Raw genomic sequence first — 15,387 nt, forward strand, 5'->3', positions numbered from 1 at the left:
TCCAAGAAAAAGTTTTGCAAAACTTGCAGTATACTGCCAAGCTTGCTACAGAAAAATATGCTTTATGTCCAAAATTGGTAAGGGTAATTGGAGTGAGACAGATGAGAACCAAAAAGAAAAGCAAAGGGCTTGAGTTAGGCTGAAGGAAAGCCTGCAGAGTCAAAAGAATGACTTAAGAGATCAGTTTCGTTACGTGTCATCATTGCCGTTGTCATCCTGTAGCAGCAGCTCTTTGTTCAATCCTATCTTCTCCAGTTCCTGGCTCAGTTTGTCCAGCTCACTAGACAACTGTTGACTCTTCAGCTTCTCCAGGACCAAATCCTGTAATGGCACTAACATTAGTTGCTGTGCAAAGGGTGGTGATAATTACGTAGCACTATAGATTTTTTTTTTTTAAAAGTACTGAAAAAGTCATTGGATAAAATCCTAGTTCCAAGAAGGTCAGCTAAATTTCTTCACCAGTGGCAGCAGACTGCAGAATTAAACTGATTGCTTTTATTTCTAGTTTACTTGGAATAAATCAGAAGAATGCTTCTTTTAGCCTTTGTCTCCCTTACAGAATTGAATTACTTCTGCCAACGCTGGCATCCTGCCCACCTGCCAAGTGGGAATGTGTGCAGGCCAGGAGACGTCCTGCCCTTGTGTCACAGGCAGGATGTGTGCAGGATGGGACACCAGCAGAGGGAGTTCCCACCTCTCAGCTAGGACAAAAAGCCCTGCTGAAAAGCCCAGCCAACACTGGTGCACACACACAGACAAGTGACAGGACTTCAGCATGAAAGTTTCCTGCGATGATATGGTTAAAATGTTATTACCAAGGAACTTGGCAATAGTGCATTTTCATTATTGACTCTGAGTTTCTGACATACAGTAAATTACTGCCAAAATTAAAAAAAGCATAATTACACTGTTATGTAAGAGGACAGCTCTGGAGACTACAGAGCTTGGTCACTTATTCTGGTATCTACTGGCCCATTCTGGTTTCATTTAGGTTTCTTTGGAAGCAACGTTAGAAAACCTAGGCAAGGAAGTCGTAAGAGGAGGACATTTGATGGAGTTGTACCAGAAGGTATATTGGGACAATGCTTTGCTGTTATGCCAGTAAAGTAGTCTGTGTGAAAATGGCCTGAGAAGATGTAATACCAGCCTGCATGTTTAAAAAGAACACATCATTTCTGGTGAATAGGCAAGTTCAAGGATTCCTACCATTCAAAATTCTCTGAAATGCAAATGTACCATAGAAAACTACATTGCTCATGTTTCTGCTCAAAAGTTTTCTTAAACAAGGCATGAGGAAAGAACAAAGTTACTGAAGCACTTCAAGAAAGAAAAAAAATATTCTGGATATCAAACAGAAGCAAGAATAAAATTTTTAAGAAATACTTTGTTAAGCATAGACTGTAGGTATTCAATAGTCCTCTGATATCACAAATTTAGCCACACATTCATTCATACGGCAAGGGAAAAAAAGGTAAGGTTAAGGTCAGTGCCAGTCCATGGTCTGTAAACAGGTCCCTTCAACATCCATGAACTCCTTCTGTAGAATCTATAGAAAGTACCTAAGGAAAAGAAGATACGCTCCTGTATGGGTCTGCACCACTGGAAATTCACAGAGGTCTGAGAAGGGAAAGATTAAAAAGGAGCCTTCTCAAAAATGCTATTTTATTTATTTTAAGGATAGTTGGATAGAAACACAACTTGGTGACTGTTTCAAATGTTTCTAATAAACTTTTTTCCTCCTCAAAGTTACATTAATGTTTCAAAAACTAAAATAAAACTAAATCTTCAAGTAATTGCTTACTGTATTAGTGTTGCTAAACTTATTTCACTGAACTACTGCAGCATTGACTGTTTTCCTTTGAATGCTCTTTCACAAGAAATCCTGTTTCCAGCAGGACAACAGCTGCTGGGGCAGGCAACGAGAGCAAGTTGCAATAACCTGAATCTGTTCATGGGCCACTTATGAGAGTATCAGGTTCTGGCACACACATCATTAGTTAGCCAATGTCCTAATGCTAACTGTGTATTTTTAAAAGATGACTTCTAGGAAAAAAGTGTGATTACTGCAGTGGAGAGGGGTGCTGGAAGATATGGCTGGTGCTTAACAGCAGAGCTGTTTAGCAAGCTCTCACTTTGCATGGAAGCTTTTGGGGAAAAACACTGTAGGTAGTGTAAAGCAAAAACCTGGTGCAGCTGTTTTTGAAAGGGTTAGGTTGGTCATCTGGGATGATTCTTAGCTAAGTCTGTTTTAGAACAGGGATGCTAATGTGTCCGCAACAAGTGCTCTAATTTCTAGGCTTAAGACCCAATCTCCCCTGCTGGAGCTCTCATGTTAGTGAACAATTTTGTAGTCCAGGGTTAAAGAAAGTACCAGAGTCTTTGGTTTACAGCTACCACGTGGGAGGTGTGTTGAGGCCTTATTCTGCATGAAAAAAAGGCGTCATGTTTGTGGACACAAAGCGGTACATCGCAGTTTTTAGCAGGTTCCGCTTTCCAAAGCGACACTATCCAGTGATGGCTGTTAAGGCTGTGAAGATCTCCTAGCTCATGTATTAGTCATGGGACAGATGTCTCCCTTTGGTACTTCACAGAGCTGAAATAAAAAAATAGTATTGTATTGAAACCAGTAGTATTACTTTGCTTACCTCTCTCAAGGTAGCCAGTGTTCTTTTATCAATTGTAACTTGCTTTATGAGATCTTTATTGTCCTTTTCAAATTCTTTCAGCTTATTAGATGAATCTCTAAATCGAGCAATTTCCTTTTCTAGTGTCTTGTTTTCTTTCTCGGCAATTGCCAACTTTACTGTACTATCATCCAAAATAGCATCTTTCAGCTCCACTTGCTGCCAAAGCCGTTTCGTTTCTTTCTCTAGCATTTTTTTGTCTTTCTCAAGTTGAGACATTTCTTGTTCTAGGGTTTTGTTCTCCTTTTCTAGCATCTCTAGCCGTTTGGCAGAAATCTTTAGCTCCTCAAGGTTTCTTTGGAGGACCTGATTTTCACTCTCCATTCCCTGTACTTCTTTTTCTAACTCCTGGATCTTTTTGCTGCTGTTCTCCACAATTTGCTGAAGTCTTTGGTTTTCAGAGTTGACGCTCTGATAGCTTAACTCCAGCCTCTCTGATTTCTTGCTCATTGCTTTTAACATTTCCACATTCTTTCGTAAGTCCTCTTTCTCCCTTTCCAAATCTTTATTTTCTGCTTCTATTTGTGCCATTTTTGTACTGGTAAATCTCATGGTCTCCACCACTCTCCTAAGCTCCAGATTTTCTTCATCCAATTGCTTGTTGTCCCTTTCCAGGTCCCCAAGCCGGATGGAGATATTTTGCAACGTATCCAGGGATTTTCTTAGTTTCCTATTTTCCACTTCCAGATCCCCATTCTCCTGCTCAAGAACTTCCACTTTTTCTGTCACTATTTTCATTGCTGCTGCCTTCTTTGTGAGCTGTTCATTCTCCCTCTCCAGCCGATGGAGCTCCTTTTCCATTTCTTCCACTCTTTCCACTTTTTCTTTAACCTGGTCAAAATCCTTTTGCAGTTGTTTCTTCTCAAATTCCAGCTTGCTCAGTTTGCTACTAGTGTCTGTAACTGTTTCATGAAGGATCTTGTTCTCTTTTTCAATATCTTTTACTCTTGCCTCACTGCTCACTTGAGATCTTTGTCTCAGGGATAAGACAACTTGATTAAGGTGATCATTCTCTTGTTTAAGATCCTTTATCTACAAAAACAATAAAAAAGTCATGCAAATGTTACTCATCTACCTTACAAAGTGCAGTATAAATTAGTCCTGAAGCAGACAGACTATTGTTAACAAACCCACATCCATCTAATCCAAGACAAATTTCTCAACAGTTTTTCCTGACTAAAACCAACAACCCAAACTAATGAAAAACATTGTTACCTCTGATAACCTGCGATTCTAACAAACTAAAAATAGCGCTATAGTCCTGCTACCAGCTAGGAAGGTCAAGGCAGAGGAAGAAAGTAGGCAGGGGACCTTCAGAGAACACTTTGAAGAAGATGCTTTGTTAGGAATCATTCCTAAGAAAGGGCATCTTTCTGTCTAGGTTTACATTCATCTTTGGGATCTGAAGACACAAATTATCTCTGATAAGGTGTCAGAAACCCCAAAATGTTTGAAAATTTATAGCAGTTATAGATCTCATTAAAGACACACTTTCTGTAAGAACAGTGGACTTACCCCACTGGTCAAAATTTCAGCTGAAGCCATTGTGATTTAGACCGCAATTTGCATTTGATTCTTATCTAGACAACTTCCACAGAAATCAAAAAGGACTTAGACCTGAAAAAATCAGAATCTGCCCTTTTCTGACGATTGAGGATACTTCTGGTTTTACTTTCTGTCCTACCTGTGAACTATTCATTAATTCTTACCACAAAGAGTCTGCGTGTGTTCTAACTGAAATGTAGGACTTCGGTGGTAAAGTGGTTTCCCAGATAGAAGTCTGAGTAAGAATCCTTCAAGATGAAAAGCACTACGCAAATAAGACATTTTGTTATTTAATCTTCACTGCACAAAACTTGGAGCAAATTTTAATACAGCTAGAAAATACACAGACCAGTCTCCAATGATCTGTGTCTGTATTTTCTTCACTAATCAAATTAATATAGATGATACCTTGCACGAACCTGTAATAGGATAGTTTAAAGGCACTGCACATGAACTGCAGCACTGCAGTAAAAGCTGAAGGGCATTTAAAATATCAATCTAGAAGACATAAATGGTCTCTCAGCATCTTTTTAAAACGTAGAGCAAAAAAAGGTTGGGTGGCTAAAAAAAACCCCAACCAAACCAATGAGGATATACAGCTGGCAGAAGACCAATCTTCTGCAATAAAATCAGGTTTTATTTGCACATCCTAAAATCAGTTGGTATCCCATTTAGTAAGATACAGGGCTTTTTTCCCCAAAGAGGGAAGGTCTGTCCTTACAAAAGCCTGAAGATCCCCCTATGGCAACAGGAGCAGTAGCTAGCAAAACATGCTGGGCTTTTTTGCTTGAAGAAGCCTCTTACCTACATTTGAAGAAGTTCACCCTCCACTTAAAAGCTCAAACTGCCCTACCTCCCCAAGAGAGCCAGATGCTCTAAATGGTATCACTAAATTACCGCTTCCAAGCATACATTTTTATATTACATTTGTAAAGTTTGCACCTGTCTGTCTTTGTCAGCTTTCAGAGTCTCCACGACAACTTGTAGCTGTTCTTTATCTTTTATCAGCTCTTCACTCAAGGTCTCCAGATCTTGATTACTTTGCTTCTCTTTTTCAATTTGATTTTGCAACTTCTCAATCTGTGTGGAGAGAACACACCAAAACACATCAGCCACAGAGCGACACAATGACTGTTTGCACTTTAAGTTATTCTGAAGACCAGAGAGGAATGAGATTTATGGCTGAAAAATGTAATCCTTCCCTTCTGCAGCTTGCCAGTCCCAGAGGAGGAAATGGACTGTTTTGTTTCTCTCACAGTGCCAAGAATCTCCCTTCATGCCTATTAAGATCAGACCATGTAAGACACAGCAGTAAGAAATGCTTCACCTGACTGCCCGAATGTCCTATTGTGCTACTGTCATCAGTGATTAAGTTTCTGGTGCTCACCTTTCTGAGGGACTTTTCAAAGTTGTACTGATAATGCACTAAGCACTGAAAAGCAGTAGCTCTTCAGTATTTAGAAACAACAGGTTCAGAGAGCTAGGCTCCCCAAGTCAGGAAGTATTCCTTTTATGTTTGTAAAGCACTGCGAGCACCTACAGCTCTCACAAGTATCAGCTCATTTTTTTTATGTTGGTATTGCGAACTTTGCCAACAGTGAAAATGTCAGTGAAAAAGGTATTAACAATAATTCTTACAAGTGGGAAATAGCTGGAGGCTGGGCTCTGCCTATGTCAACATGTGCCTCATTACAGGAAGTGTTTAAACAAGCAGGGGCTGCCCAGATTGGAGATAAGAAGGGCTTAACAGTTAGAAATGTAACCATGTTAAGGTTCATTGCTCTCAAAGGAGCTGCTCAGAGAAAGCTGCAACAAACTCAGTAACTCAGCAATAGCTGGTCTTCATTAGCACCTTCCAGAGAACTACAGGCAAGTAAGAAATTACTGTTTACAGCTTGTTTCAATCCAAGAAGTCAGGAAAGCAGAGAAAACAGACAGGTACTTGGAGTGCTACTGCTTGCCTGTGCCTGAAAGGAGGGTTTTCTATTATTAGCTCCTCTGAAAAACTTGCAAGAAAGGAAAAAAGATGTATGTGACTTTTCCTTCATGTCATATCCTCTTGTACTACCTGAATAATCCTGTTCTGGCTATGGGATCCTTCCAAGCACTAGATCAGAAGACAGCCAAGCATACTCAAACAACAATTTTTGAAAGTCTCAGTTGATGAAATCTAACTCCAGTTAAATGACTTGAGGGAGGCCAGAGCTTACTATGGATATCTCAGGAAAGCTACAAACAAATAACAAAAACCCACAAAAAACCCCCACCAAGGAAAAAAACCCACCCCACAGGCACACAACAGTCGAGAAAACCACTTTTATCTCATCCTGTAACTTTATACACGCTTGTCTTTAACAGTCCTTAAGAACTGTTGTCCTCTTCCTGTTACTACAGTGTAGTAACCATTCTGCAATGAATCAGAGAGACTTCCCCACTTAACCCCATCTCCCCTAGCGCATCCTTCTGTGGACATGCATACCCTCTAATTAAGGGGATATATGTGTGAGAGAAATACAAAAACACATTAGAGAAAGAGAAGATAAAACAATCACCAAATTCAAGATTATTTTACATATCATGTATCAGGTCTCTGTACACTGAGACACAACTGCATGTCTTGCACAGACTACAGAATACTGTCTACTACCTTCTTCCCCCAAATCTCCCTGAATGGGATGTGAAATCCATCAACAACTTGACTGACCTGTGGTATTCAGCCAACAGCTCCCATCATATTCTGTGTTTCCCTGGTGAAGAGTCCATGCATTTCAATCGCTCCTAATAGTATTTTTACATTCCATTTTTTTCCTCATTGGTCTGATACATACAGTGCCCCCCCCTTTCACCACACAGGCACTCCCCACTACTGGTTTTTGCCTTATTTAACTACCAGGCCTGTAGGTGACCCCACCATGTCAACAGATTCATCATCATCAAAAACATTAGACTAATTCTGGAATCACAACTGTTGGCACCAATACAGTGCCATAACAAGAGGTGCCCACAGGAATGTGCCTGGGGCAAAGCCAAAGGTTGACCACAGTTGTTCAAGTGATTTAAATTGCTGTACACCACAGGTATCTGCTGAGTGCTTTATATGCCTTGATCTCAAATTTTTAGCATGTAAATTAGAGCTGGAGTGAATTACTCATACACAACAGGTCATAAATGTGAGTGTGGAAGGAGGAGTAGTGAACTGAATTTTTGGAGTTTTCCTTGTTCACAGAAGAAAGCCAAGAAGTAGAACTAGTCTCTCAACTCAGCAAAAGAATCTCTCCAGAAGACAGAATGATCCAGTGGTGGATACCTGTTCTCCTTGGCAGAGAAACTGGTGCTCTGATAGTTATAATCTGATAATCCATGACCATATCCAGACTCTTTCTCCCCGTGTCCTTTAAAGCATTCAGTTAGCCCACAGGCAGGCCAGAAGGGACTGAAACCTTTTATCAATGTCTCACACAGAGGTTACAGCAGTAAAGGGAAAAGGAGACATGAACCTTATATTCTGGATAATTTAGCAAAGGTAAGAATGTGGAAAAAAAATTATATGGAATTTTTTTATACTCAGACTAGCAAGCATCCTCTTACTCCACTGGCACTTGGCTCAATTAATCAGAGTTCAGGATGCAGGTTACTAGCCAGACAAAAATAAAACTAGTGGTTGGAGGTGAACTGAGCACTGTGTTTCACAAGGACAAGCACTGAGTTGGCATTTGTGCTAAATGTAATCACAGTTAATAATAGTGTAACACACGTATATATAAAAATAAATTTAAAAAGTGATGACCTACATGTTTATCATGAAGATTAAAAGAACTCTTTGCAGAGAGCAAGACACTAGAGAATTTCTAATAGCCAAAAGGACAAGACAAAGAAAGAGCTGATCCAGGACTATGGACAGCAAAAAACCCAAACAAACTTACTTAAAAATATACTAACCTGAATTCACCTGTGTGATTTATTTGACCCACATGGAAACAATATTAAAACTTTCAAACAAACAAAACAGTTCAATGTGGCCATGGCTCCTTGGCTAGTAGCAACTGCCATGAGATGACAAAAAAGGGACACAATCAACAGTACCACCTGAGAGGGGCAAATGAGCACTGAAAAGACAGCTCTTATGAAATAGGAACAGCCACTCTCGCTTACAATGATGCACATAAGTAGGCAGTGAAGTAAAAGGCAATAGAATACACCAATGTTAGAACGCAATTAAACAGATGGGCCCCAAAACATGCCCAGTCTTCTGGGGAACATGGGTGAATTGCCTGCAATCCCTCATTGTACAGCCCTGCGTGCACTGTGTTTAAAAAATGAAGACCTCTTTGTTCCTGTGAGCAAATTACCTTTTTACTAAGTTGTTGATTTTCCTTTTCCAGTTCCACAAACTTTAGGCTGCTCTCTCTGGAGGTCAAGGAGGCATCTCTCAGCTCTTGGATTGTGTTCTGCAAGCTCTGATTATCCTTCTCTAGCTTCAGTATGCGACTCGAAGCACATTCATTCAACTCAAACACAAAGGACTTTCTGGCTGTTGAAACATGAGACTCAGAAGGTGGCACTAACCAATTCACAAACCCTTCCTAGGTCCTTAAGATTCACTTGTATGAAGACAATTGCAGTCAAATCCTTATCATTTCAGCTTGACTGCTAAGTAAACTGTTAAAAATAGAACCCATTTTCACAGATAACAATTAAGACCTTTAATAAATAGGTAAGTATCTGAAAAGATAACCATCTTAAAAGTTAGTTACTTTCCTAACTCTTCTTAAAGTTGCTTTAGCCATGTTAGCAGAGTGTTTAATGTTAGTAGCAAAATATACTTTGATACCCTCACATACTTCCATCAGAGGAAATAAATTGAGGCAGAAAGTAAACCACTTCAAACTGTTTGCTAAAACAGCAAGATGGTGCACTTCCAAAAGCTAGTGAAAACTTAGGTGTTCGATCATAATTAGTCATGGAAAAAACCATTCAGTTATTTTACAAAACAAAGCTATTCTTCCAGACAGCTTTACTGAAAACTGAACATCTGCTTACTCTAATGTATTCCTTTTGTCTTCAAGTTAAACTGTTCCTGGTACACAAAGGCAAACATGCAAGTCTTAGAAGAATCAGGTGAGTAATCAATAAAAGCTGAACTGCACAAAATAGCTTATATTTCCCACGTTCCATTTAGCATTGTTATTTAGGCTGGTATTCTAGACAGAATGAATGTTAGACACAGAAACCAATGCTAAAACCTGACTAGTGAAGGAAGCATTAGTTATGTTTGTCACAGTTATGGAAATCAAATCAACCATTCAGAAAAAAAAAATCAGCCAGTTATTTTAACTGCACACATTTTTCAGTATCTAGTAAAAATAAATGACTTCAGCATACACTACTTCCTGGGACTTAAAGACCAGCTAATTGTCTGTACTAATTGTACTAAAGAATAGGAAAGATCAGACTCCTCCCAGTCATTCAGTCAGAAATATCCAGCATTTGGTGTGACATTTCTGCTGTGTCATTTACAAAACTCTCTTTTTTTTTTTCTTCCTTTTTTTTTAATTTGTATCATTTTACTTAAAAATCACTCTCTCAGTGACAAACACAATAAAAGGAAAACTTTTTAATGCTTTCAAAAGAAAGGGAAAGAAACTAGAATGAATACATTTTAGAAGTTCTGAAAAACTAAGTTCAATGTCAAGTGCCTGAACGAAGGAAGTTCTCCAAACTTGGATTCAACTTCTGTTCCCATTTTAGTCAACCAACCTGTCTAGTCTGAAAGAGACCACAACCACCACAGCAGCTACCCCAGCTGGTACTCACTATCTGCAAGATCTGTGCTTTTAGACAGCTGTTCTAGTTCCCAGCCTAGGTGTGCAGACTCGTTCATGCTCTGTTTCTGTGCAATCTCCAACACCATGTTCTCCTCCAGCAGCTCTTCAATTCTCTTCTTGTCTGTGTCCCGGTCCTGTGCAAGACATGCACGAATGAAAACGCACAGTTTATCTATAAGATTGTTCTGTCAGTTGAACTGCTACAAGCACAACACACGTTGAAGGCAGAAAAATCTCCTTAAACACTTTGTACTTTTATATTGAAATACATGTACAGCATTAAACGTTTGCTGTGGGCTACCACACGTGCCACAGAACACAGTGCAGAGACACCCAGCTGGCCCTGTTTAGAGTCAGCTCAGGTCCATGATACACCTGAAGGGAGGGCCACTGGTGTGAGAACATAGTGGGTGATGACAAGGCCAGTACAAGCCAGGGCTGGTAAGGCAGGCTGGATTCAGGCTGTCTCCAGAGCTAAGCTCTTGAAAAACATGTAGCATCATGCACTGACACACTGGAGACTCTGCAGATGTAACCTTGAATTCTACTGAGCTTCCACAAGTCGTCATGTCAAATTTGGATCCAGTCATATGGATCAGCAAGTAACACCTCCCTCAATTTGAGTTTTAAAATATCCAGAAAACAGCTATGGAGAATGAATCTACTGTTGTCTCTTGTGACTGTTTTGGCCATTTGCATTTGTGGGAGCTGAAGTGGTGCTTCAGAGGGTCACAAATTTTCAGAAAGCATTACCCAAAAATTCATCAAGTCACCCAGAAAAGCATCCTTCAAAATCACCAGCCACTTTGGGACAGCTGGAGCGTGACATGACCCTTATAATGCCCTGAATCAGAATCAGTCATTAAACATAACTCCACACAGCACCCTGGACATCTTTGTTTCCAACAGACTCTGTTGGAAACCCTATACAGTTAAACCCACAAGAATTCAAAACACAGTGGGATAAGAGGGGGGCTGTTAAGTAAAATACAAGAGACAAAAGAGTATTTACTTCCAGTGGGATTATAAAATCCAATGTTGCTTTTTCTTTGTATACAATCTGCCACTTCTTACATTTCCTTGTCTATGAAGCAATAAGCCATGTCTCTGATTTACACAGAAATAAATTTTGGAATTCTGTGTCTTTTCTTCTACAGCAGTAATGGATTCTTAAAATCACTGTAATGGGTGGGGGTTAAGATCATTCACTACAGTAATTTCATTTCCCATATCTGAGATATTTCTACTTAATTCACCAGTCTCACACAAAGTAGCGTGGGCAATATTTACACTGTTAACATTATAATATTTCAAGAATTCATGTACACAAAGTTCAAACCAAAGACCTCTTTAAAAGCACTGTTGATTTATTTGCCTGTCTCCACTGGTTTCTGTGACATGAATCTGTGACTTAGCATAAAAACAGAAGTTCAAAAAATTAGCATAATGAAAAAGAGAGGACATACCAGCTCTACATCATGAAGTTTGGATTTCAACTGCAAATTTTCCTTCTCTAATTCATGCAGTTTATCACCACGAGCTCTTGCCATTGTTAGCTGTTCTTCTAGCATGGCCTTCGTTTCAATTAATATAATGTTGTCCTCTCTTAACTCCTAGGGATAAAAAGTAATAATGTTAACCTCTTTACATAAACTGACTTTTCAAAGACTAGGTGACTTTCATAAACTGAAACACATAGTTTTGTGTTGTGCAAAACACAAGAAAGAAATTTGACATGTTTCTCTGTTTCATAAAAAAGTTTTTACCTGATATTTTAATGGCAGATGATACTACATTTAATTATCTGTGAGTCATTAATGCAAGTAAATCTAATATTTCTTATTGTTTTCCCCTGAATTTTGAAAGTTTAATGGAGTTCCTTTTGCTTTGTATGAGGCTAGATCAAGAGGTGCACCAAAGAGACTCAAGACACAGAAGAGAAATTCTTCAATTCCAATTCCACTGTTATAATACCCTTTCCTGAGCCAACTCACTGCAGTCCCCAGTTTCAAACCAGATTATTTACTTTCAGGGGACGTTATAGTGTATTCAAAACACATTGGGGAGCACCATCTTCAATATATACTATGTCCACATCCCTGTTTTCAGTACACTTACACATCCATCCAGAGGGACCTTGACAGGCTGGAGAGGTGGGCCCATGTGAACCGCATGAAGTCCAACAAGGCCAAGTGCAAGGTCCTGCACATGGGTCAGCACAATCCCAAGCACGACTATAGGCTGGGCAAGGAATGGATTGAAAGCAGCCCCGAGGAGAAGGACTTGGGGGTATTGATTGATGAGAAGCTCAAGACGAGCCGGCGGTGTGCGCATGCAGCCCAGAAGGCCAACCGTGTCCCAGGCTGCATCAAAAGAGGCGTGACCAGCAGGTCGAGGGAGGTGATCCTGCCCCTCTACTCCGCTCTTGTGAGACCCCACCTGGAGTACTGCGTCCAGCTCTGGGGGCCCCAGTACAGGAGAGACATGGAGCTGTTGGAGCGAGTCCAGAGGAGGGCCACAAAGCTGATCGGAGGGCTGGAGCACCTCTCCTGTGAGGACAGGCTGAGAGAGTTGGGGTTGTTCAGCCTGGAGAAAAGGCAGCTCCGGGGAGATCTAATTGCAGCTTACCAGTACCTGAAGGGGCCTACAGGAAAGATGGTGAGGGACTGTTTATCAGGGAGTGTAGTGACAGGACAAGGGGTAATGGGTTTAAGCTGGAGGAGGGTCGATTTAGATTAGATGTTAGAAAGAAATTCTTTACTGTTAGAGTGGTGAGGCACTGGAACAGGTTGCCCAGAGAGGTTGTGGAGGCCCCATCCCTGGAAGTGTTCAAGGCCAGGTTGGATGAGGCTTTGGGCAACGTGGTCTAGTGGAGGGTGTCCCTGCCCGCAGCAGGGGGGTTGGAACTAGATGATCTTTAAGGTCCCTTCCAACCCAAACCATTCTATGATTCTATAAATGTCTGTTTAATAAAGTTTCTCATCCTCTCTCATGAACAGAATTTTAATTCACTTAAACAAAAGAAGTTGTTTTATATTTATCACTTAATACCCCCCCACCCTTCCCCAATAAACACATGAGCATTAACTGCACAAGCCCTGTTGCTTATCCATTACAGCTTTTGCATCCATTTGTACTGAGTAAAAGTTTAACTTGTTATTCTGCTGTAGCCACAGGATTAGAAACAAGTTAATTACACTGCACTCTGAACATCCCTTGCAAAGCAACAAATGAAGCTCTGGGCATTCAAGTATCTTATCTCCAGAAACATGAAATGTCCAAAGCATTAAATCTGGCCATGTATTCTTGGTCATGTTTCAAAACACATTTATTAAATTATGTCTTATTTCAAGTTTTAATACCTCACTGCTAGCTCTTACTCTTGTTGAGCCTAAGGTAAGTCTTGAGTCAGAGACAGAATTTTCTATGGCAGGAACATACCAGCATTTAAAAGATTAAATGGATACAGGAAGGATTTTTGCCCAGAAGAGTTACAATGGGGCAAGAAGCCAATTATTTGATTCTCTAAAAAAATTTCCTTTTGTCTTTCTTTGCTTTCCTCCCTCCTCTCCCCATCCCTTCCCCTGCTCCAATACAATATGCAAAACCAGAAAACCTGCACATAGGCAGAATGAAATGCTGATGGTTTGACAAGTTTATTCCTGGACAACTGTCCTCAAAATGTGAGGTCTCTGCTGACATCAGTGCTCATGTCTGCGCTCTCAGACCACAAACATCCAAACCAAGTAGATTCCTGAAAGATCACCAGGCATGAGCAAATCACTTTCACTGCTTAATCAGCAACTACCTTCTCATTTTGGGGCAGAATCAGCCTTAAGCAGCCTTATATGGTTCAGTTATTTAAAAATACAAAAAGAAAAAAGGAAAAAGGAAAAAAAAAAGATCGTGAAGCACAAGTTAAGAGTGTCTGATGACAGCCACTCCCCTTGCCTTTTGATACTACAGGGGCCATGTTTTAATAGCCTTATATAGCAAGTAATCTTAGTTGTTTGCTGCATCTTGACTGTAGATGGCGTAATATGGAAAGTCTACCTTATGCAGTACCATATTGCCCTTGATTTCTCAGTGGGTCAGCTACCAACTTGCAAAATATGAGAGGAAATATCTCCCGACGACAGTAGCATTAAAAGGACAAGTATGTTAGTGCTTGTGAAGTGGTTCAACTCCCGCAATTAAAATGTCTGAGTCTGCAAGTAACTAAAATAATAATAATAATGAAACACTAATGTTACAGAACCAGCATTTTGGGCCAAGTCTGATTTAACAGAGTCACTTAGGGTGGGCAAACTAAAACGGCTGACACTGAACAGATGACAGACCAGAGAAAGTACATGACACAACGTGCTGGGTGTCATGAAAGCTGCCAGAATACCTGTAATGAAACAGCAACATGACAAGAGTTTACTTTGCTACATCATGACACTTGATCTGGACCACAGCCCTTAGGTGGTGCGTAAGGTGGTGCCTGACCTCAAAAACATGGCCTGAGAACTATTCCCAAAACTGCCTACCAAGCAGGAACTAGTTACTTTAGTGTCTCATGAAGAGACAAGCTATGTGCCAAGTACGTACACACACCTAGGCTCTGGTACAAACCACACATCACTGCGAGCTGCAATACATGGAAGACCGAAGCACTTTCCATGCTGGGGGGGGGGGGGGGGGGGGGGGGGGGGCGGCGGCGCAGACATGTCAGTTCAAAGGAGTTCTGATGAAATCTTAAATTAATAACCTGGTGGAAATGCCTGCTATGGCAAGGTCAACATTGCTCACTGGTATACCCATGATCTGAGGTTGTCTTAATATTGAAAAAGTTCATATAATTTAAATAATTGTAGAGTTACATCTCAAGGCCTGGAAGGTAAAAATGTCCTAACCAAAACATGTCAGCACCAAAATCTCCCAGAAGTCACTAGGATAAAATAGTTGACATAAAAACGTGTCTGGCTACAAATCACACTTGTTAGACAATCAGCAGGCGGTGGTCATGGGGTGGTGGTGCTTCCACTGGAATTAAGGTGTTAATTAAAGAAAAAATACAAACCCATCAACATTATTCTGTAACTATGAGTTTATTTTAAAATTGACAACAAAAATAGTTGGCTGTGGATTTATTTTTAAATACTCTGAATTTACTAGGCAAGGGATTAAAAACCCCTTTGTTTTAGATCACTTAGGTCAGGATGGTTTAATATCTAATGTATATAATTCTGCTTTTGTAATTTCTAAAATAAATTACATATTGTGGTTTGATGCTGTATCACTGTGCCTTGAAATAGCTTTAAGAATGCGCATTGTGTACTCATATGGTT

The 15,387-nt window shown here is 40.2% G+C and overlaps 1 protein-coding gene across 5 annotated transcripts in view; it reads right to left on the bottom strand.

The window, feature by feature from the left end:
* Positions 1-15,387, bottom strand: part of CCDC88C (coiled-coil domain containing 88C) — a 94,590-nt gene that overhangs the window by 23,915 nt on the left and 55,288 nt on the right. For all 5 annotated transcript variants that reach the window (XM_054826632.1, XM_054826631.1, XM_054826630.1 and 2 more), the window contains exons 11-16: positions 11,521-11,667; positions 10,044-10,188; positions 8,579-8,760; positions 5,172-5,309; positions 2,646-3,716; positions 194-321 (exon numbers count right to left, since the gene is read on the bottom strand). In XM_054826632.1, coding sequence (XP_054682607.1) covers positions 194-321; positions 2,646-3,716; positions 5,172-5,309; positions 8,579-8,760; positions 10,044-10,188; positions 11,521-11,667 — 1,811 coding nt within the window. The remainder of the gene's footprint in view (positions 1-193; positions 322-2,645; positions 3,717-5,171; positions 5,310-8,578; positions 8,761-10,043; positions 10,189-11,520; positions 11,668-15,387) is intronic.

The sequence above is a fragment of the Grus americana genome, chromosome 5 (genome assembly GCF_028858705.1).
Source record: "Grus americana isolate bGruAme1 chromosome 5, bGruAme1.mat, whole genome shotgun sequence".
Classification (NCBI taxonomy): domain Eukaryota; kingdom Metazoa; phylum Chordata; class Aves; order Gruiformes; family Gruidae; genus Grus; species Grus americana.